This window comes from Colletes gigas, unplaced genomic scaffold, assembly GCF_013123115.1.
Source record: "Colletes gigas isolate AHSC1104 unplaced genomic scaffold, ASM1312311v1 Colletes_gigas_Sc00007, whole genome shotgun sequence".
NCBI lineage: Eukaryota > Metazoa > Arthropoda > Insecta > Hymenoptera > Colletidae > Colletes > Colletes gigas.
Window position 1 is genome coordinate 754,493 of NW_025106636.1, and position 25,445 is coordinate 779,937.

Sequence of the window (25,445 nt, forward strand, 5' to 3'; positions counted from 1 at the left end):
AAACATTTCGAAGTTTACGAATATATTTTTCACTAAAATTGTTATTTAAACTGCAAATTGTCACCGCTTATTACTCGTAATTCGTCGAAAATTTATCACTTTTTTCATGACGTCAGAAACTAGCCGGAAACAGTTAACGGGTTAACAAAAATTAAAATCATAATAATAATTTACCAAGAATCTAGTCATCCAAAGGCTTCGAGACGCTACTACTCTCGTCGAGTCGGTTCTATTTGGTTTTCGGAAGGTGTTCCGGCCAGTTATCGGGGTCGAAAATACGAAGAATAATTTTCGACGAACCGTCCCGTTTATTGCTAGGCGAAATATGACATTATAATTCCGGACGGGACACGCGTTAAAGCTGTCGGGATTCCTCTGTGAGCCGGTCTGGGACGAGAAACTGGTCCCTACAAGGACAACGAGGTAAGGGGGACGGTATGATTCGCTACAGGTCGTTTCGTCGACTGCTTTTCAGCAGGGCCCGTTACTTTTTACGCTCGCACTTAAAACCACGCATGCAACTTGCCCTCTAGCCGAGCCTTTTACGCGGAAAGTGTCAGTGACCCGGCCGACCATTAACCCGTTCGCTGCCCACTTCCGGTGCTTTGCAAGACGCCGCTGAGTTTCGTTCGTTCGCGGGAATCGACATTTTCGGCGCTTAAATTGCCCTTCTACTTTGTGGAATTTAAAAAATCGATTTTTTCTTTGCACTGTCTTCTAGTACGTAGTCTCGAAAATATATCTACCGAATATTAAATTGAAATTCGGAAAAGTGACGAAGTTATAGCCTGCTGAAATGTACCACGCGCAGGGATATATAACTGGACGTAAGACTTCAAGTTGCCTTTCTACTTTATGGGATTAAAAATATCGAATTTTTCTTTCCATCGTCTTTTAGTATGTAGTCTCGATAATATATCTACTGAATATTAAATTGAAATTCGGAAAACTATCGGAGTTATAGCCTGCTGAAATGTACCACGCGTAGGTATAACAACTGGACGTGAAACTTTAAAGCTGTTTTTCTACTTTGTAGGATTAAAAAATCGAATTTTTCTTTCCATCGTCTTTTAGTACGTAGTCTCGAAAATATATCTACCAAATATTAAATTGAAATTCGGAAAACTAACGGAGTTATAGCCTGCTGAAATGTACCACGCGCAAGGATACATAACTGGACGTGAAACTTTAAGTTGCTATTCTACTTTGTGGGATTAAAAAAATCGAATTTTTTTTTGCATCGTCTTTTAGTACGTAGTCTCGAAAATATATCTACCAAATATTGAATTGAAATTCGGAAAATTGACGAAGTTATAGCCCGCTGAAATGTACCACGCGTAGGTATAACAACTGGACGTGAAACTTTAAAGCTGTTTTTCAAAAAGTCACGTGTTAAAAAAATAGGAACGCAGGTTTCTGCATGTGCAGCATGGGCGTCGTAGTTGAAGGGTCAATGTGTTCCAATTGGAAGCGTGTATCCTTTATTTACAACTGTTTTTCTTGTGTTTTTCGCCCCGGTAGTGTTATCGAGAGATATCATCTGAAAATTGCTCACCATTTTCAAGGTTTCCTCCGGTCTGAGCAGGTAGAACATGGACTGCAAGTGCTGTTGAATGTCGCATCCTGCCGCGGAGACCTTCCTTGAGGGTCTGGCCCTTTCGTTCGGGGGTAGAACCAGGGCCGCGCCCTTGCCTGCAAAGTAGCATTCGCTCAGACTGTAACAAACCAAAGGAATGCGTTCTGTGAGTCGAGATTTCACGATAATCAACGCATCGACGGATCGATTACGAGCTAACGGTTCAAAGAAACACCAGAAACACCGGGCCTGAGGTACAGATAGCGGTTATTGTTAAAAAAAATAACTATGGATGCAAGTACCAAGTTTGCATCAAATAGCAATTAGCGCAGCGATGAGTCGACAGGCAAAAAATACAAATTTCAAGAACAAATTTAGCTCTTATGGGAATTACGAAGCTATCTCAAAGATGGGAATCGATTATAAATTATAACGTAAAATTTATTATCCAATGAATGAATTGACTATTTGCATGTTTAGAACCGTACGAACAATTTTGGCCATTCTAATAATACAATTTACACGCGTTAATAATCTGCTGAAATATATAAAATATATACTCGTATCTGTTAAAAGTAATAAAGCAATATAAATGAGATTTACAATTGAACAGGTCTGAATAATCTACAGGAATTTAAATAAGGGTTATACTTGGAATTATTGGTGTCGTAAACTATTACACAATTCTTCGATGCACTCTGTTACCACTTTACTGCCCTTTTATTCGTCCAGGGTCGATTATGGTTTCGAGAATATATTTTTATGGGACAGTGGAGACCTAAGCCAACGAAAGGATACTTTTACAGAAATTGTTCGATACAATGGAGGACATTGTACGGTAGAAATAATTCTCTGGTCAAATTAATTCTTGTAAACGGAACTTTATATTGTTTTACGATCTCAACGACCTGACAAATGGGGCAATTTAGGACAATAAGACGCCATTAATAGAGCGGTTGCTTCAAGAGTCAGGTAAACGCGATACGCTGACAATAACTTCAAATAACAGCTTCAAAATAAAAATTAACTTCCATCGTCTTATGAAATATTTCGTATTAGAGGAATAAATAATTTAATCGTTCCATAAAATAAATATCCACATTGTTAATTGAAAAATTTGCAACTCGAAAGAAAATTAAGAAGTTGAATCAAAAATAAAAATAAGCCCACTTTGTTTCGAATAAAATTTCATATTAGAGGAATACAAAATTTAATCGTTCCATAAAATAAACATCTACAATTGTTAATTGAAAAATTTGCAACTCGAAAGAAAATTAAGAAGTTGAATCAAAAATAAAAATAAGCCCACTTTGTTTCGAATAAAATTGCACTTTAGGCTTGACCCAGTAATTTCCTCCCAAGGTCTAAGCATCTATGGAGATACACAGCGTACGCGTTTCGGTCGAAATATGCACTCTCGTTGCAGTGACCAACGAATGAGACGCACATGGCATTTTGTATACGCGTAAGCTTCCGGTAACGAGCGATACAATGGCAAGTTTCTCTTTCACGAGGGTAGCGATTACACGCGTGTAACCGGAGAAAAGAGAAACCTGAAAATCTATCTTCGGCAGCTCGATCTTTCGCAATCTTCGTTATCGAGAGCCGTTGTGATTGCTTTCGTGCGATAAAGAGCAGCGTAGGGAGTCGAAAATGTTCCGAAAATACGTACTGTTTGTCCAGCAATGGACAAAAGTCAAGAAATACCTTCGAAATCCTGCCATGCTATCGAGACAAAAATTCGAGAAGGTGAAATTTTTCAAATCGTACTGAAAAAATTATTTTCGGTTGCAAGGGCCCATTACAATGAATTTTGGTCATTGCACGTACCCTCGAAATCCTAACCATTTTCGAGAAAAAAAATCGAGAAGGTACTGAAATTTTTGGGCGAAAAGAAATTTTTCAAATCGCACTGAAAAAATTATTCTCGGTTGCAAGGGTCCATTGCAATCATTTTTGGTCATTGCATGTACCCTCGAAATCCTAACCATTTTTGAGAAAAAAAATCGAGTAGGTACTGTAATTTTTAGACGAAATTAAAAAATGTTAAATCATACTAAAAAAATTATATTTATTTACAGGGGTCAATTACAACCATTTTTGGTCATTGCACATACCCTCGAAATCGTAACCATTTTCGAGAAAAAAAATCGAGTAGGTACTGAAATTTTTTGGCGAAAAGAAATTTTTCAAATCGTTTTAAAAATAATTATCTTCGGTTGCGGGAGTCAATTACAATTATTTTTGGTCATTACACATACCCTCGAAATCCTAACCATTTTCGAGAAAAAAATTCCTCACCGAAAATATCACTCGAAAGTTTCTTGAGTATCTTTGAAACGTCATAACTTCTGAACGGATCGAAGGATTTTAATGTTCCAAACGGCAAACAACGCGTATTTGGGTAAAGAATATGTAGGAATTCTAACAATATTGAAAAAGTTGTCCCTTGACCCCGCAAAATGAGAAAAACTCCATAAAAATGGTCCAATTTTCAAACAGTCATAAGTCTTGCAATAGTGAATATTTTTCAATGAAATTTTTTTCCGAGGTAGAGCCCATGGGCACCTACAAAAAAGTATTAGACAACTTTTCTATAGGGCGCGAAACAAAGTTACTAAAAATGGAAAACTAATTTTTAAGAAAAATCGACAGGGGGTAGGTGCTGAAATTTGTCGGTGAAAAAAAAAATTTCGAATCGTTCTAAAAAAATTATTTCTAGATTCCGGAGTCAATTGCAACCATTTTTGGTGAATACACGTACCCCCGAAATCCTATCCATTTTCGAGAAAAAAATTCAATAAGTAGCCAAATTTTTCGTCGAAATTCAAAAATTTCAAATCGTTCTAAAAAAATTATTTCTAGATTCCGGAGTCAATTGCAACTATTTTTGGTGAATACACGTACCCCCGAAATCCTATCCATTTTCGAGAAAAAAATTCAATAAGTGTACAAATTTTTCGTCGAAATTTAAGAATTTCAAATCATTGTAAAAAAATTATTTTCTGTTTGGGGGGTCAAGTATGATCATTTTTGGTCAATAGACATATCCTCGAAATCCTACCCATTTTCGAGAAAAAAATTCGAATAGGTGCCTAAATATTTCGGCGCGAAAAAAAAAATTTCAAATCGTTCTGTAAAAATTGTTATCGATTTTACTACGTTGGATCGTTCGACGAGCGCAAGCATAGTCATTGCGAAACTTGGCATAAAACACTTACGACGAGTCCGGACTCGTTATTGTACTACAGGGGGGTTAATTACATAATTCCGTACGTACACTGCCGGCAAGGTCTCGCGTTCTCTTTTGTTAGTTTTAAGGGCACTGGCGAATAGCACTCAATTAAAAGTCCCGTTTGGTCGAAATTACGTCTTGAAAATTCGAGCCACCTCGTTTCCGTCAATAATATACACACCTGCGCAGAATAAAGCGTCGGACATCCTACGTCGAGCACACTTCGACCTTTATTCTACGCGTTAAACGAGGCCTCTTCAACCAACATTCGATCGTTTCAAAAGAGAGCACCAAGTACCATAACGGAAGGCATCATTACATATTTTTCAATTAACACTGGTATCGAAAATTACAGTCAGGGCCGTGACAAAAGAAAAGATATAAACTAGGACCAACAATGTACCATAATAAATAACCAAAATAACTGTTAAACTGTTACGTTTAGAGCCCTATGTTGATCAATACTTTTTTATAGAGCTTAAAAACCACATCGAACATTGCAATTATAAAATGCAATTAGACTTATCCAAAGAATGGAATTTTACACAGTTTCCATTGTATCGTTAGATGTAGTAGCAATTTAAAATTCACCAAAGTATCACATATTAAATTTATAAACTTATAAATTTAGCAATTAATATTTTAATCTTTAATATCAAGCTGTTCCTTCAACTCCAGATTATCTTTAGGACAGTGGTGGAGCTGGTCGTGGACAAATAACTGTAACACATATTTACGAAACAAACGGAGATGCTATCGTGCTGGTAGAAGCGACCAATTTTATTTTCCACTCAAAATATCGCAACGAGGTTGATTTAAAAACAATTAGAAAGTCACGTTGAAAGCTGCCGTGAAAGTAATAGCGAGCAAGTTCTAGAAAATGCACTTTTTTACACGAGAGAACAGTGATTTTGGTACAAGTATAGAAAATAGAACTTCTGGTCGACATTAAATTATTGCAATTAACCTTTAAAATTATTCGAGATCTGTATTAATAAAAATCGTGCAACACGATGCAATTTTTAATTAACACTGTTTCTGTTTACATACGTATCTCTTAAGAGACTCGCGAATACCAAAGTATATTTGATCTTCGTCGATCGAGCATATTTTAATCTCTCGTATGATTTTTAATGTTTCAAACAAATTTGACCACGTTTTTAAAGAAGAATATTCCGTCGAAGCATGGTGGTACTATCCCATTGAAAGAACAAAACACTTTTTTCGTAGAAATTTGCACACCTCTTTTTCCAATAAAAAGGACACTTTAAATCGTTCGTTTGCTCGTCGAACTCGCGTGTTTTTAAATTATCGTTCGAAAACAATGTCGATTTCGATTTCCGTGTGTACCTGTCTACGTAACCATTCACGCAAATGGTTGGTACCCCTGCTTTCCCTGTCGCAGGGGTGTCTTCCGCAGGTTTCTCCGTAATGGTGCACCGGTCGACCTCGACACTCGAACAACGACGATAAAAAGAAATCACAGTCGATCGACACACGCGTCAGAATTTATTCGAGAAGCTTTTCGTTCGATCTCGATCGCGAACAAAGAGTTTTCTCGCGCTGAAAAATGAATCCTGAATGGCGAGGGAGATTCGAGGGGGGGGAGCTTTTGTTAAAAAGCTTTGGCGAAAGTGTGACAACGCGAACGGGGATCGACTCGCGGACGCGATTAGGCCGAGAACCGATGGGATACTAAAATCATCTGGAGACTCATGCTAGAACTGCGAAACTGCGACGCGTGGGCGCGTCTTCGCGAAGCAAACCTTTGCTGCCCGTATTATTAGCCCTCGTGGAGATTGTGGCCTCTCTCTGTCGCGTGTTTTCGCATTCCGTGCGAAGGAATTCGTGGAAAGGAGCCATGCGATGCAAGGAACCGAGCTTCTCGATGAACCAAACAGATCATTTCGTTTCCGATCTATGCATTTTCCGTCAAACTTTTCCCCAACGCGAATCCACCCTTTCTCGAATCAACTTTCCCTTTAAAAAAATTCTCCCCTTAACCAATTGACTCTGAGAGGCAAATTTAGAGCGTCTTTTGCCCTGGGGAGCCAAGATTTTTTTTTTATTTATTTGTTTATAGTTGTATCAACCCCAGGAAATGTTTACAGCTTGTTGTACAGTTTGAATTTTTTTTGAGGTACTTGAGCAAGTTTTTGATAGATTTGTCATCCTTCAGGTTGTCCTTTAGGGATGGTTTAACCGCAAAAAAAAAATTTATTAACACTCTGACCCTTTCAACTCTCGATATTTATATATTTCAGAAAATATAAAATAAACTTATTTATTTTTTTTTTCCTAGTCAATTTTTAATTAACTTTTTCTATTATTAAATAACTTTTTTTTATATGCCACGATGGTCATCAGTAGACTGCGGATCTTCATGCAAAATTCATATTTTTATTAATAAAATTAATGAAATTGGAGCTTTGTAGAGGGTTGCCTCAACCCCTAAATATAATAATTCGTACCTTAGTTTAAGTATTTCTTATATTCTTGCATATTAACTGAATTCTGTAGTTTTTTTGAAAATTAAAATTTCCCATCAATGCATAAACATTCGCAGTTTAGTCATCAGTGACCGGAGTTGAACTACTTACAATTATAATTTTTTAATTAATAAGAGTTGAATGAAAATCGACGCTCGGTGCATTTTGAACGTAATCGCCAATTGGAAGATACTTAGAAATGACAAGTGCCCCCCGATCGAGCAATAAAAAATATTCATTGGAACATCGAAGATAAACGATTAATTTCCTGAGCAAAACATATCATTTCGACGGTGGAGTCGTCCGAGTTTGATAAATTTTCGATGACAAGAAACATTTTCGAGAAGAGCAGAGGCTTTAGTGGTTTTTTAAAATGAGCAAAGACATTATGGAGGTCTAGAATTTAGTGACAAACATGGTGTTTCGTTGTGAAGAATCTGTTAACGCGGCGACGGAAACGTAAGCAACAAGAGATATGACGTAATTTAACGCGCGAAACGTCTCGACGATGGTGAACGTGCATCCGAGATCGTATCTGCAATTGTCATCGCGCAGCCAAAGACCTTTACGAGCTGAAAGCAATTCGTATAACCCCGGTAAAGTGTGCCACGCACCGGTACTCGATGCCACGACCATCAGGGTGTCTCGTTTTACGGCTGGCTACCGCCACGTGAGACACACAAACGTGTGTTCGATAGCAAAGATTCGCCCTGATTTTTTCCCACGCGACCGGACGATCTTTCGACTATTGTGTGCCTCGGTCTTTGTAACCAAATTCTACATTGAACATTTTAATGTAGTCGGTTTGAAGAATCCATTCTCTTGTACAGTGAATCCTACAAGTATTCGTACTTATGGGAGAAATTTGATGAAATAAAAACGATGCACGTGAAATATTGCGATAAACTTTTAGCTATAAAGTTTATTTGTACCAAATCTTGCAAAGCAACAATTCTATCCTTTTAACGGGAGATTCTAGAGGCCAAAATAAGACGAAAATAAAGAATACCAATTTGTTGATGGAGGCGTCGTTAAAAAGTTATTAACAATGAAATTCAAAAATTTCAAATCGTTCTGGAAAAATTATTTTCGGCTGCAGGGGTCAATTAGAATCATTTTTGGAGAATAGGCATATCCCCGAAATCGTAGGCATTTTCGAGAAAAAAATTCGAGTAGGTGTGAAATTTTTAGACGAAATTAAAAAACTTCAAATCACACTAAAAAAATTATATTTAGTTACAGGGGTCAGTTACAATCATTTTTGGTGAATAGACATACCCCCGAAATTCTACCCAGTTTCTAGAGAAAAATTCGAGAAGATGTGAAATTTTAAGACGAAATTTAAAAACTTCAAATCACACTAAAAAAATTATATTTAGTTACAGGGGCCAATTAGAATTATTTTTGGTGAGTAGACATACCCCCGAAATCCTGCGCATTTTTGAGAAAAAAAATTCAATACTGACGAAACTATGAACGTTAATAACTTTTTAACGAAACCTCCATTAACAAATTGATATTCTTGATTTTCGTCTTATTTTGGCCTCTAGAATACACTATTAAAATTTTTCCCAGGGTTGACCAAACACTCTGTACTTTCAGAAAATGAAATAAAAAAAAATTGATTTTTTAATGGTCTTGCATGAGATTACCGATATAATTTTATGCTACGCTATTTTGGGGAATAAAAATGGTCCCATTACCCAGAAAAATTCCTAAATGTTTGTAATTTAAAATACTTTCATTTTTACCTAAATTAAGTTTCTTTTAGCATAGATAAACCTTGAATCTAGCAACGAGTTAATTATTATTTCATAAATAATGTTAGGTTGTTTCTTTCGTGAATAATAAGTTGAAATTACTGCTCATTTGGGAACACAAGAATGCATCTACAAGGGAATGTGAATTTTGTATTTATTTCCAATTTGAATCGCGCACTTTTCAAATTCTGTTACCAGGAGACCTTGCCACGTCTCTAGAACAGGTCCTATTACAAAGTTTAATGGTTTAAGCACCTCGCAGCCACCATGTTTGGCGAAGCCAATTAAAACGAGAAAGATACAAATCGCCGATATAATTCCGTTGAATCGCACACGGTTCTCGATAAACCCGACCTGTACTTTCCAGCGATTTAAATAATCGGTTCCAGTGATTCATCCATGCAGATGCGGCCACGAGCGTTCGACGAACACTTTCGCGTGAAATTATATTTTCGAGCTAAAGTTCTAATTGCATATTCAGAAATATATTCACGTTTTCGAACACTTTTTAATTCCTAGTAGAGAGGACTGGTTCGAAGTCGCTACAGACTTTATTTTCCAAGATGACAACATACCAGTTGCAATTGTAGCACAATAGCGGAAGACTTCTGGCAACAGAACAGTATTAAAACAATGATACAGTCCTGAACTACAAAATAAGAACGAACATCCGGAGAAGAAATGTCAAAAGACAATAAAATAATTTTTTCATGGACATAAATTAATAAAATGTGTATCGATACTTTTAACGTAAAAAAAAAAGTTATTTGATAATAAGAAAAAAAAAAAAAAAAAAATATAATTAATTTTAATACTGTTACGCAAGAATCCCCCCTCCCCCCTTATGTGTCTGATCGAAAACTCGTTGCATTATGGGACCGTACATATCGAGATTTATTACGAAATCCAGCGGGTTTTCGTTAAATTCGAGTACCGACAGTGTGCCTCTATGACCGTGGTTACTTTTCAATGACCTGAAATCTTTCTACCGGAGTAGAAATTGAGCGCGAGTCGATTATTGTTCCAAGTCGAAGCCGTTCTGGGAAGCGTATCGGGCGCGTTTCCATTTGTCTCCTCGGCGCGAATCGGTCAGACGATAGCTTTCACCGGGACCCGTGATTCCCCAGTGACGCAACGCCGAGCGATGAACGGGAAAAGCGACGTTTAACGCGGAGAAAATTGCGTCTCGCGACGGAGAAGAAAGAATATCCAGCGGATCGCTGGAAACCGGCCAACTAGAGCGGAAACGGTGAATGCAAAGGCCGACGGGCAGACGATCGCCGGCAACCTTCCAAAGCCTTTCGATTCCCCGCCGAAAAAAACCAGCAAAATGCCATTTTCGGTAGAAATTTTTTTTTCTTTTGATATACAATCTCGAAAATATACAGGGTGTTCCGACAACCCTCTGAAAAATTTTAATGGGGGATTCTAGAGGCAAAAATAAGACGAAAATCAAGAATATCAATTTATTGATGGAAGCTTCGTTAAAAAGTTATTAACATTTAAAGTTTCACACCTTCATGAATTTTTTTCTAGAAAATGCGCATGATTTCGGGGGTATGTCTATTCACCAAGAATGATTGTAATCGACCCCCGCGACCGAAAATAATTTTTCCAAAACGATTTGAAATTTTTCTTTTTCGTCGAAAAATTCAAGCATCTTCTTGAATTTTTTTCTTGAAAATGGGTAGGAATTCGGGGGTATGTGTAATGACCAAAAATGATTGTAATTGACTCCCACGACCGACTATAATTTTTCCAAAACGGTTTGAAATTTTTTTTTTCGCCGAGAAATTTGTCCACATTCCTGAATTTTTTTCTCGAAAATGCGTAGGAATTCAGGGTTATGTGAAATAACCAAAAGTGATTGTAATTGACTCCCGCAACCGAATATAATTTTTCCAGAACGATTTGTCATTTTTTTTTTCTTTGAAAAATGGCACCTAATTAGATTTTCAGTAAGGAATTTTTTTCTCGAAAGTGCGTAGGATTTCAGGGGTATGTCTATTCACCAAGAATGATTGTAGTCGACCCCCGCGACCGAAAATAATTTTTCCAGAACGATTTGAAATTATTTATTTTATTTTATTTTTGGAATTCTGATATAAGAATTTTCTTCGTGTAAATCATAAATTTTATCTGTTTAAAACAATTAACTGTTGAATCATTTTACGTATGAAATTGACTCAGTCCGTGAATTTAGCGTTAAACATCTTTCTTAAACATAAAGTATCGGAAGATTTTAGCTTTACTGCATTGTAATTCTCAGTACTGTAGATTTGAGAAGTGACTCGTGGTTCATTGTTCGTGGTACGACGGTGCTCCGTCACGTTTTCTCGGTGCAAAAAAAGGTTCCGACCTTCGGTATACTTTTGATCGCGATTTGAAAGTGGGATCCTCGTAGCAGGTAGAAAGAGGACCCTTTCCAGACTGGAACGTCTGTTGTCTCGTTTCGAGCGGGTCCAAAGAGCGCACGCTGAAACGAAGGAAACCGGTTCGCTGTGTTTCGGTCGCTTTTCACAGGGCCAAACTCGAAACGGCCGAGCACGTGTTACGCGACAGAAGGTTCTTTGTTGTCCTGCGCTATCTGGAGCACGGTATTTCCTTTTTTCCCCCCCCGGTAACCTGTATGTTCGACGCACGATACTACAAACCAGGATGTAGTCTCGAGGCGATTAATTTTAAACCACTTTATATCCGCGTTAACAATTCAGTGCCACAGGTACATTCGTAAATAATACTCAGATTCACAATTTTTTTTTCCAGCACTTGTGCAGATTAATGGGGGATTCTGGAGGCCAAAATAAGACGAAAATCAAGAATACCAATTTGTTGATGGAGGCTTCCTTAAAAAGTTATTAACAAATAAATTCAAAAATTTCAAATCGTTCTGGAAAAATTATATTTACTTACAGGGGTTAATTACAATCATTTTTGGTCATTAAGCATACCCTTGAATTCCTACCCACTTTCGAGAAAAAAATTCGAGATGCCTAAATTGTTCGACAAAATTAAAAACTTTCAAATCTTTTTGGAAAAATTATTTCCAGCTGCGGTAGTCGATTACAATCATTTTTGGTGAACAGACCTACCCCTGAAATCCTATCCATTTTCGAGAAAAAAATTCGAGATGCCTAAATTGTTCGACAAAATTAAAAAATTTCAAATCTTTTTGGAAAAATTATTTCCAGCTGCGGTAGTCGATTACAATCATTTTTGGTGAACAGACCTACCCCTGAAATCCTATCCATTTTCGAGAAAAAAATTCGAGATGCCTAAATTGTTCGACAAAATTAAAAAATTTCAAATCTTTTTGGAAAAATTATTTCCGGCTGCGGGGGTCAATTACAATAAATTTTGGTGAATAGACCTACCCTTGAAATCCTACCCACTTTCTAGAAAAAAATTCGAGAAGGTGTGAAACTTTAAACGTTAATAATTTTTTAACGAAGGCTCCATGAACAAATTGGTATTCTTGATTTTCGTCTTATTTTGGCCTCCAGAATACCCCATTAAAATTTTTCCCAGGGTTGACTGAACATCCTGTATAGGCAAATTATGCTCGAACGATCTAACTTTCATTTTTGTTTATTCGTATTTAGTCTAAAGGGCAATCCTACAAAAATTAATTAAACATTATGTTAACTCTACTATGGTCTACTATAACTTGTTCTGTTCGATAAAAAAGTGAGGACACTTCGTTCATCTGAATAAGATTGATATTTCCATATAAAATTTTCAATTTCTCGTCTAAACACCCAAGAAGGCGCACACGAAAATTTGAATAACGATCTGTTCCTCTGCCGTGTTCATTGTTGTGGTTTCCGTCTCTAAGCAACACCGCATTGCTGTACAACCCGTTAGAAACGATGATCGAATGCGTACTGATTCAAAATTGGCTTACTCTCCAAGATACAAATTAACATTGCATAAAATTAATAATTTATTGCCAATAAAAATGAGGTATCTTAAGGAAAAATATCTGGCTTTATCGAGAAACAAATATTCTAAATCCAACCTCTTTTTTTAAAAATCGAATTATTTTTATATATTTAAATTATACTTTTGAATAACTTTACTACGATCAGGAACGATAAAATAACAAATACGTCGATGAATTTTGTTCTCGAAACAGTTCTCAAAGATTATAAATCACAATTATCGACGACGTTTAACGTCCAAGATTCAAACTTGCTACCGCGAGAGATTCGAAACTCGTACAAAAAAGCTAGCCACCTCAGCAGCGCCCTCCTTTGAAAAATAATTGCTTTCGAGGGTCTCCTTTCAAACACCGATAGCATAAAGGATGCAGCTGTTACTCCCAAGTCGATTAACGTGCAAGGTAACCACTCTGCCAATAGAAACGAGTGTTAACGTCAAACATTGTGCACATCGTACGAAACAGCGTTATAATTTCAATTACGAAAATAAAAGTTACACTAAAACATTGGCTCTAGTTTGTCTAAAATTGAAACTAACGATAGAAATATTTTAATATCAAAGAAAGATCATCTTTGCCGATTCTTGTTTTTATACACTATTTTCAGCTCCATTAGTTTAGTAAATTAGCGACCTTATAATCTGTAATGTCACGTTCGATCGATAGACGATGAAATTTTCTATAAAAATAATTTAACCTAAAAATAATCTTCGCGATCCATGGATCGGGAACCAGTGGCCTACCGTGTCCTGTTTATATAATATTATACTGCTAGCTTTGCACGTGGTTTACCGTTTATTTACTCTTCCTTAGCCACCTTCTGCAGTAATTTTGCAATGCTATGTAACTTATATTTTAACTTCAGTTATTTTACAGATCCGTTTCAAGTTTCATCGCGATCTCTCCAGCCGTTTTCCCATGACGCAATAACAAACAAACACGCACGACCAAGTATTATTTACACACCGACGCGAGCAAAATCCAAACGTAAAAACTTATTCTCCGGGTTGAATATTACAAAATGAAAGCTGTACGTTTTTTTAGACACTGTACCCTGTAGCGGTGATTAAAGACCGCGAAACGAGTGTAAACACAATCAACGCACGATTCGAATATCGATTTTTTTTTTCCCCCCTCCAACAGTATCCTTTCGCGAGAACAATACACGCTTGACGTCCGGCACACGAAACATTCTATTCGCGTATTGTACGAACGCGTGCGTTCACGAGCAAGCCGTATCACGAACAAAAAAAAGAAATCGGAAAATCTGTACCTGATGTATTGAATGTACCCGTGTCTGGCATCTTCGAGGAGGAACCCCGGATTCCGCATCGCGACGCTTTCGAAGACCATCAAGTCAACGCATGCCACGGACCAACGATGGCAACAAAACCTCTCTCACGAGTCACTTAAGAACACGAGATTCGATCCGACAACGAATCTAGGCACTGCACACTGGTTCCGCGAGTCACAGCTTCGTCCACGGACGCCGTTTCGTCGAACATATCTTACACCGTTTTCGTAAATCATTCGGCTCGCAAACACGTCACAAGTCCTGGGATCCGCGAACTTTTGTTAGCAAGGAAGAACCGCCGAGATACGCGATCGGGGACTTTCGTTAAAACAACATGATAAATTCGCGACACAGCTTTGTTCGACGACCGGTAGAGGAACGGTGAAACAGACACGCGCGGTCGGGCATTCGCGAGGCAACTGAAGTGCGAAGTGAGGCGCGGAACGGTGGAAGTTCGGTTGCCTCCCCCTCTGCCCTCTGCCGGATCCGTTCGCCCCACCATAAACCATAGCGGCCGACCCTAACCTAACCTACCGGACCGAAATGCGGCTCGGTCGATCGTGGAAAGCGTGGAAGTGTGGAAAACGGAGGGAAGGACGTGTTTTATGGGCATCGCGTACATTTCCGTTCCGTGTCGATTCTGTATCGCGTACATTTGTTCACGCATGCGTGCTCCCGCGTGTGTACCCTTGTCCTTTATCTTCGGCTCGTTTGTTTCTTATCATAATTTAAAAAGGATCGAGATATGCCCAACAGGGAGGGTAGCCTTGCAAAATACTGGATGTCCCTACGAATCTCTACACTCACACACGATAGCATTTCTACGTTCATACATATAAGAATCATATATAACATTTTTCTGTTTTCACTGGAATTATTATCGCTGTTGTTATTATTACTTTACGTATAATTATTAACTTTTAACACGTCGACCGCTTTTTCATATCCAAAGATGCATTCGTTTGTTCAAATTTTAATATAAAAAAAAATGAAATATTTAAAAGTTTAATGGTGTGCTTGTTGTTTTACAGCATTCTTAAAGAATACCAATGCTGTTTAAAAGTTTATAAGCATTAGAATTCATTCGTTTTAAATATTTGGAAGAACAATTATAAATTTGAAGCGCCGATAATTAATGACCACTTTGGAGGTGAATTCCTTCTTTAATGCGAATGTATGAATGTGAATTATATTACTATTTCTGTAACGAATGACAAAAATAATTGTCGATTGGCCCAAACCTTCTACCTTATTAATTGGTACCAGAAAGGTTAAAACGTTATGATCTATACAGCAAGATGTAAGTCTCAAGATTATATCAGTGAAATTAGAAAATAATTGCTCGATATATGGAACAGTATTATAATGTACTGTGGATCACAAAAGTATTTGAAAGTTGAAATTGAAAACTTCAGTACAAAGTTGATCCACATTTTGTTGCTATTACAGCCTTAATATTATTTACCATAAAATGTACTGACTTTGATCGTAAGAAATAAAGACTATTATACTTTAACAATATTCTAATTTAATGTGATAACCATGTGTTTGATGCTCCTTCTACCCCACCCATAAATTCTTGATGAAATTCAAGCAAAATCAGGCAAATTTTATTCACAAACATACTAAAAATTAGAGTCTATTAATGAAAGTTAGTTTACAAGCAGATCTAACAGTTTGTTTGTTATTTGACAATAAAATTTGCCCAACTCTGAATTCGAATTAACCTTGTGGCGATTGTTGTATGTATAACCCTATTCTTTGACAACTTTTGTAATACACTTTGCGTAATCGTGCAATTGAAAACACTACTTACTTCGTGGATCCAACTTTCGCACATTGTCTTTTGTATTTTCTTGTAGAATGTTTAAATATTTCATTTTAACTACGATTTCATCACCAAACACAAAATTCTAATTCCGTTAACAGTCGTGCAGTCCCCACACCATCACCGATCCACCATTGTTATTTTATCAACGTTAAACATTCCGCGCATCTAGTTCGCGCACCACGTGGCGCCTGTTTCTTATCTGATGGCGCTGCTGTTCCTACAACGTAAAGCGCGAAAAACAAATACATGGACACTCGCAGTCTTATACTTTTTACACCGTTATCGATGTATTTTTAATTCTAGAAGGTATTTTACAGAACATCTCTGTTTTAAAAACATTTCTTTAAAAGATTTTATTAACCCTTTACAATACAATGATAAGCCTGACCAAGTTTATACCAAGTTCCACAATAAAGAGACTATTATTATAATATTAATATATTAAGATCAACACGTTATCACATTTTCAAGGTATTTGTGAATAGCATTTGCACAAACTTGTATTCGTAAAATCCACCGTTCGGTTCTGTTTTTATTAATTTTATCGTCCATTTGATCGTCAGACCATGCGTCCGCCAAACATTTTTAACAGCCGCTGAACGTAGACAAAGAACAACCCGTCTGATCGTTAACTCGATCACTGATCCACTCACCCGCGCAGCATCGTCTGCTGCGTTTCCCCCTTCTTTTTTTCTCCCCTCGATCAACCCTTTGCTCTTTCTACGCACCGAGCGAGACAATCGATAGTCGTTTATTTTTGCTCGGTTTAGCGGCCTGCGATAAATTTTAATCGTCGTCGACAAAATTATCAGCGATTAGAAAAAAAACGAAAGCATAAACTTTAAAAAAAAAAGGGGACAAGTATTTTGCGTTACGAAATGTTAGAAATGAATTCTGAGATGTGTCGATGAATCATTCGTTGAAACGAAGAAACCACAACCTTTCAACCAAGTGTCCCTTACGATGGAATGGACTGCACGTTATACAGATTGACGTGAAATGGATACTGCGATCCTTGGAAAGTGGTATCAATTGTCTAGGAATCCGGCGATGCTAACACCGATCACGTCAACAAGAAATATACCGTGTTCCTTCGATTTTTATTTTTAAATATAATCTGGTATTAAAACGCTGAAACACATATCGAGGAAATTGATAAACGAGAAAAGATAATGGAAAAGTTAACTGCGTTGCGTTTAGTACCAAGATGTAACAGTCATAATAACAATGATATAATGGAACAACTATAAAGAGATAAAGATGCTCGACGGAGATATTACACGCATAAATTATGCACAAGCCGAACTAGCGAACGAAAGTGAAGACGATGATGTGCATTCTAACATAGAAGCGTTCGAATCATTTGAAAGTGGACTTTGGTAGTTTCAGACGTAAAAAGACTGCCAGTCTACACAGTTACGCGAACAAACTTATATTATTTAACAGTCGCTGGGATATGAAATTTTTAACACTAGATTTAGGGTGTTCGACTACCCATGGAAAAAATTTTAATGGGTGATTCTAGAGGCCAAAATAAGATCAAAATCAAGAATATCAATTTGTTGATGGAGGCTTCGGTAAAAAGTTATTAACAATTAAATTCAAAACTTTCAAATCGTTCTGGAAAAATTATTTTCGATTGCGGGGGTCAATTATAATCATTTTTGGTGAATAGGCATATCCTCGAAATCTTAGGCATTTTCGAGAAAAAAATTCGAGAAGGTGTGAAATTTTACGACGAAAAAAAAAATTTCAAATCGTTTTGGAAAAATTATTTTCCGTTGCGGGGGTCAATTACAATCATTTTTGGTCATTACACATACTCTCGAAATCCTACCCAGTTTCGAGAAAAAAAATCGAGTAGGTGTGAAATTTTTGGACAAAAAAAAATTTTTCAAATCGTTCTAAAAAAATTATGTTTAGATACAGGGGTTAATTACAATCATTTTTGATTATTACACATACCCTCGAAATCCTATCCATTTTCGAGAAAAAAATTCGAGTAGGTACTGAAATTTTTAGACAAAATTAAAAAATGTTGAATCATACTAAAAAAATTGTATTTAGTTACAGGGGTCAATTAAAACCAATTTTGGTCATTAGACATACCCTCGAAATCCTGTTATTCCTATCGAATATCAATTTGTTGGTCGAGGCTTCGTTAAAAAATTAAAAAATTTCAACAAAACAAAAAAAAATCTATAACTCGGAGATCCGGCCCTTTCCTCGTTAGACGTAACAAAGGAGACGTAAGAAAATCCCAGCGAATAAAAACTCGAGAGGGAAACGATTCGCTTATCCGCGAAAGATTCTTCTATCTTCGTGGGTGATCGTTATTACCGTATAGCATTCCCGATGGTTCGTTTAAATATCAACAATTTCTCTGGCATATCGTCGACAGGAAACGCGCGCGACCTTTCGAACCTGCCGGCGAGAAAAATCCGCATCCACGATAGAAACATAAATCGCGAGGGTTTTGTGCGTCTCATTACCGAGCCCATCGACAAGTGGGCGATAAACAGAGAGTACAGCGGAGACTCAGCAGCAGCTGCAGCTACACGAGTTGAAGGTGAATGACCCCTAAAGAGAGCTACAAACTAAAAAATCAATGAACACACAGTCGCGAACGTGGTTATCAACAGTTTACGTGAAACTGAAAACTCCGCAACGCGTCCTCCGTTTTACAGAAATCTTTATACGCGTCATGGCGCGAAAACAATTCTGAGATTCTTCGAATTTACCCGCTTCGGTAAAAATAGGTACACAGGGTGTTCAGCCAACCTCGGGAAAAATTTTAACGGGCGATTCCAAAGGCAAAAACAAGACGAAAATCAAGAATACCAATTTGTTGATGGAGGCTTTGTTAAAAAGTTATTAACGTTTCAAGTTCAGCCAGTATTGAATTTTTTTCTCGAAAATGGGTAGGATTTCGGGGGTATGTCTATTCACCAAAAATGATGGCGATTAACACCCGGAACCCTAAATAATTTTTCCAGAACGATTTGAAATCTTTTTTTGTCCGTCGAAAAATTTCACACATTCTCGAATTTTTTTCTAGAAAGTGGGTAGGATTTCAGGGGTATGTCTAATGACCAAAAATGATTGTAATTGCCCCTTAGAACCGAAAATAATTTTTCCACAACGATTTGAAATTTTTGAATTTAATTGTTAATAACTTTTTAAGGAAGCCTCCATTTACAAATTGGTATTCTTGATTTTCGTATTATTTTGGCATCTAGAATCGCCCATTAAAATTTTTCCCAGGGGTGGGCAACACACTCTGTATAGTCGAACAAGATAGTTGATAAAAAAACATGTCGGTTGGTATAATATCCAGCGTGTATGGGCCGCTTAATGGTAACCGTTTCGGTGGTTGTGCGTGCAGTATGGTTAATTAAAACAGATTAAGACAAATCTACGCGTACGTCGTGTTTGATTGTGGTGGTAGTTAAATGGACGAGGGGGTCGTTCGATATATTATCGTCCATTAGCACTAATTTTCAATTCCGATGCTACGGGAGAAATCTTGGAGGATCGGGAATCGTTGGTGTGTCTCCTTATTCATTCTACTTGCCAAAGTAGGCAAAATTCAATATCAGTATACAGGGGGTTCCGCATTTTTACAGGGTGAACCGGTCGTGTCAAAGTTTTTTTTTGTTCAACCCGCCTGGATGTGTTATTAAATGATTTTAAAATTTTTATTATTTTCTATCAAACAAATTTGCGCGTATTCGCGAAAGAGGAATAAAAAGAGTAAGAGAAAATGTTCTCAACGGAAGGACAAGTGTATCCGTTGAAATGTTCATTCGTTAAATGCAATTTCAGTGGCTCTCTGCATCGGTGCATCGGTATTCTCGTTTGCTCGATCGGGACATTATTCGTTCTAGTCGGTTATTGGTACATTTGCCGTGCTCGTACCGCGAACGTCGGGTTAAAACGAAGAAACACCGACTGCGAGGAAATCTGACGACCCGTCTGGACACCGAAGCCGACCCCAAGGTTGTCTACCTTGAACGGAATCGTTGGTCGTTTGTGAATTTCAATAACAAAGAGCCGCGACTCCGTCGGGAATAATGACCGGACGTTGCGCGTCTTTTCCTTCGTTAACGATACTGCTCGGATAATACGAATGTTATTTTGCACGAGCAAACAGCAGAAATTCGTAACACTCTTCGGTCGTTGCGCACTTTCGCGCTTCTGCCAGGGGAAATTTATACAGGGTGACCACACTTGGGAACAAAATTTCAATGGAAGATTCTGCGGGCCAAAATCAGACGAAAATCAAGAATATCAATTTGTTGATCGAGGCTTCGTTAAAAAGTTATTAACAATTAAAATAAAAATTGTTCAAATCGTTCTAAAAAAATTATTTCCGTGTTGCAGGGGTCAATTACAATAATTTTTGGTCATTAGACATACTCTCGAAATCCTAGCCACTTTCGAGAAAAAAAATCAAGTAGTTGCAGAAATTTTTGACCAAAAAAAAAATTTTTCCAATCGTTCTAAAAAAATTATATTTACTTAGAGGGGTTAATTACAATCATTTTTGGTCATTAGACATACTCTCGAAATCCTAGCCACTTTCGAGAAAAAAAATCGAGTAGTTGCAGAAATTTTTGACCAAAAAAAAATTTTTCCAATCGTTCTAAAAAAATTATATTTAGTTACAGGGGTTAATTATAATCATTTTTGGTCATTACACATACTCTCGAAATCCTAGCCACTTTCGAGAAAAATAATCGAGTAGTTGCAGAAACTTTTGACCAAAAAAAAATTTTTCCAATCGTTCTAAAAAAATTATATTTAGTTACAGGGGTTAATTACAATCATTTTTGGTCATTAGACCTACCCCTGAAATCCTAGCCACTTTCTAAAAAAAAATTCAGTAAGGATGGAAAGTGTAAATCTGGTAAGAATATTTTGAATTTTTTGGTTTCGTATCTGGTGAAAGACGCGAGAAGACTATTTCGATGAAGGAATCTGTGAAAGCGCGTCGCTGTTCGCGAAGAGAGAAGCATTAATTTCCGGTGTTCTTCCTGTTTCTAAGAGAGGGTCGTTTGATTACGTCAACGCGATTTAACAAATTACGCAAGCACCCGGCGTAGAAAGTCGAACGATTAAGGCAAGAAAAGAGTCGCTCGCTCCGACTTCCTGCAAATTAGCGAATGTTTGCATCCAATAGGCTCGAGGAAATTCGCACGGGAGTTCCTTCGGTTCGGGAAGCTGGCTTAATTGAATTATTGTCGCAGAGAGGAAGCCTGGACAATCAGAGTCTTTCCACAGAAAGGAACTCGTCTCTTCCATTAAGTAACAATTCCCTGTTCTGAAACAATATTTTCAGAACAGTTGAATTTGTATAAATCAAGCTCTACTGTATTATAGACCAGACTAAGTAAGCGAATGCTTATGCATCACAGTCTTCCTATTCATTAAATTTAAAAACAAACTAAGTGTTGATAAAAAATTAAGCTCACTGTTATATTTTAAAAAGGAACTAGGTATTTTTAACTTTATAGTTTTGTAGGCGAGGTCGACGACGAACTCAACGATCTATTACACGATGATTTTAAAAACGCGGGAAGAAAGTTCAATTTGAGTAAATGTTATAAACAATTCATTTGTGGACGTAATAGATTGTCCAAGAATTATACTAATCGACTATACAAGGTGTTTTAATTTTAATGGGGGATTCTAGAGGCCAAAATACGACGAAAATCAAGAATACCAATTTGCAAATGGAGGCTTCCTTAAAAAGTTATTAACAAATAAATTCAAAAATTTCAAATCGTTCTGGAAAAATTATTTTCGGTTGCGGGGGTTAATTACAATGATTTTTGGTCATTGAGCATACCCCCGAAGTCCTACCCACTTTCTAGAAAAAAATTCGAGAAAATGTGAATTTTTACGACGAAAAAAAAAATTTCAAATCGTTTTGGAAAAATTATTTTCCGTTGCGGGGGTCTATTACAATAATTTTTGGTCATTAAGCATACCCTCGAAATCTTACCCACTTTCTAAAAAAAAAATTGAGTAAGGGCGGAACTTTAAACATTAATAACTTTTTAACAAAGCCTCCATCAACAAATTGGTATTCTTGATTTTCGTCTTATTTTGGCTTCTAAAATCATCCCTTAAAATTTCCCCCAGGTTTGGCCAAACATTCTGTATATTCTCAGCCGATAAGTTAGGGACAACTAAAGGTCGGTAAAGTGTTTTAAAATTGCTCTTTTTTTTCTTTCTTTCGACGCGAATTTCACCAGGCTGTTGCGCCACCGATAATAGACGACAAAGTGCATAGAAAGTCAATTCCGTTTCGGTTTGGAGCAACGGGTTTCCCGTGACGGACGTTAATAAGTTTGCGGTCGGGTTCTGAATTGACGGCAGGTCGTACGAAACGTGAAAGTGAACTACAATTCCTGTTGTCGGGACATCCACCGAGCCTTGTACTCGATTCGTGGCAAAGTTTTATTCCTTTACGCGGAATGCGGGACATTTTGCTGACTTTCACGAACAATCGAATGCATGGAATTCCCTGCGACCATTGTTACTCGCATATCGAATCAATCGAAACGAAAGAAAAGGTATGTACATCGTTCTCGTATAAACCTCTTAACCCTGTCGTTTCAACGAGTCACCGTACACGTTTCCACTTCTTTCTCGTTTTTTCCCCTTCACGTTACGAACATACAAATTTTTTTGACGATTTTTAAACTTTCTGGTCGCGCCAGAACATTTGTATATTCACGTTGAATCGCTAGCTAAACGTGTGATTTATACCACGTTTATACGAGTAATATTTCTCTTCCAGAACTTTTCGTGTTTCAGAATAGCGAAAATTGTCAACAAAAAGATCAACACTTTTTTACTCAGAGTAGTATAAAAGGTATAGTATTTCGTTTAAAGAAGACAAAGTTGACCTTCAAATATCCAAAACCCTTTCACCTATAAAAAAAAAGACAAATTCACTATATAGTGCACTCTTTAAAACCATGTAATTTTTTTATACAAAATTTTGTTGAGCAACGCGTACTTTATAAGTACAGAGGTGCACAAGATGCATAGACTACCTTGTATATGGGACTTCATGACGAGTGAGGCCTCTCGTTACTGTGAAACTTGGCACAAAAAACTTACGACGAGCCAGACTAAGGCAGGGGGTTGATATAACCGTTACCAATTACGCTGTGTTCGCGTAATATTCTATTTGGTAATAGAATAATTCCTACGAGTTACTTTCTACACGCGATAATCGAGGAATCGAAAAGTGGCGCGTAACATTACCTTTTACAGTTCCTCGCCGCTTCATCGTCGTCCGCCGGCGCACCAGCGCCCGAATCCTAAAACCAACAACTACTGTTAGCCATTAAAGACGACAAAATTCAACGATATATTCAAAAAACTATCAAAACTATTAATTCAACTTCTTAGGATTCGCCAAAGGTGTAAAAATAGAAGGTGTATTGGACATCCCTGGAAAAAATTTTAACAGGAGATTCTATAGGCCAAAATAAGACGAAAATCAAGAATAGCAATTTGTTGATCGAGGCTTCGTTAAAAAGTTATTAACGTTTAAAGTTCCGGCGGTAGAGCGCCCATCTGGGAATAGCTGCGCGCGCACGATAGTGGTTCTCACTCGGCATATTAAGAGCTTCATTGATACCCATTGTTTGTATTTTAAACATACGCGTGAAATTTCAGGGCAACATTTTTGGCCACACGTTATATTTTCAGAAAAGAAATTTTTTATTATTACAAAAATAATTGTAATCGACCCCCGTAACCGAAAATAATTTTTTCCCAGAATGATTTAAAATTGTCGAGTTTAATTGTTAATAACTTTTTAACGAAGCCTCCATAAACAAATTGGTCTTATTTTGCCCTCTGGAATCTCCCATCATTGCCAACTTGAAAACTAGTTAAAATTTTGATTTCATTATTAAATAATTTTTTTTTATACGTAAAAACTATTTCACAATAATTTTATTGTAATTTTAAAAATTTATAATCATTATAAAATGTTTAAAAAAATTTTCTCAGGAGTGGCCAAACACCCTGTATATAAAAGTCAAAATTAATGTAATTTCTATTATTCTAGTATTTAAAGATCATAGTCCAATAGGAAATATGGGAGAACTTTGATTTGCCGAGTTACAACTTCGTAGAAGCAGAAATTCACACTGCTCGCATCGGTTTCCCGCCGACTGTTTAAATTCCTAGAACACAATGTTCGCTTTATGATCAAAGCGCAGCGTGACGCGGTTGAATGAAGCTACACGCGCACTTACACGGGTCTGATGCACGCTGGAGTGAGCGCAATGAAAAAAAAAAAAAGAAAAAAAAAAAAAAGACAGAACACTGGCAGCCTAGCACCTGTTAAGGCTGCCTTTGTTAAACGATTTTACGCGTTGTGCTTTGAAGTGCCACTTGCCTTTCACGGTCGTTGTGCGATACTTCGCGTTCCTTATTAAAACTCAACAGCTGCGACACGATGTACGAAATGTCGGCGAAGATACGGAACGGAGACGCGGGACACATGGAAAGTAACAAACGTATTGGGTCAACGTTTTCCAATGCGACGCGTACGCCCCGCAGGGAACCAATTAGAGAATTATATTAAATCAAGGGGGGCAGTCCCATGTTTACGTTGACAAAATTTAACCATATTTGTTAATTTTTTTTTCAAACCAAATATCACATCCAACGCTATAATTTATTTAACTGTCCTTTGGGGAATAAAGAATAAATTTTTCAATCATTTTTATTGACTTTTCACGTTTTTATTACGCTCGCAGTAAACATGTGTTTAAACGCTGACGTGGGAGTGCAGCACTCGAGGTTGACTATATCAAAAATGTTATTTAATTATTGAATTTATATTTCTCAAATATTGGATTCACATTACTTTATATTTTTTAAATATCTAGTTTATATCCCCTGAATATTTATATTTTTTGTAGATGTATACAATATTCAGATCCAATGTTGTTTCTCATATGAAAAAATAAATGTGGCTTAAAAGATATTTTTCCAATATTTGAGAAAAATATTTATCCAATATTTTTGTGCTACTAGGGGATTATGTATTGGCCAGCAGGTCTGGCTAGTTACGATATAATCTACTTCCTACAAACCCAGGTGAGGCTGGAGGAAGTAGATTGTACTATCAATAGTCAGACTTACTGGCCAACTTTTAACCGAAGAAAATTTTATTTGCAACAGTTAAAACGTAATCAGGTATTTTAACACGTTGGCTGATACGTCACTTATACAGGTAACCCTCCTACAACACGGTTTCGCTATTACACGATTCATAAATTGCA

General features: G+C 37.0%; 1 protein-coding gene across 3 annotated transcripts in view; it reads right to left on the reverse strand.

The window, feature by feature from the left end:
* LOC122396505 (protein phosphatase Slingshot) overlaps positions 1-25,445 on the reverse strand; it is a 63,881-nt gene that overhangs the window by 36,817 nt on the left and 1,619 nt on the right. The window contains exons 2-3 of one of the 3 annotated variants that reach the window (XM_043394990.1): positions 23,407-23,462; positions 1,556-1,715 (exon numbers count right to left, since the gene is read on the reverse strand). In XM_043394990.1, coding sequence (XP_043250925.1) covers positions 1,556-1,715; positions 23,407-23,462 — 216 coding nt within the window. Of the gene's footprint in view, positions 1-1,555; positions 1,716-14,273; positions 14,693-16,110; positions 16,249-23,406; positions 23,463-25,445 lie in introns of those variants that run through there. The other 2 variants (XM_043394992.1, XM_043394991.1) reach the window with 2 other exon arrangements.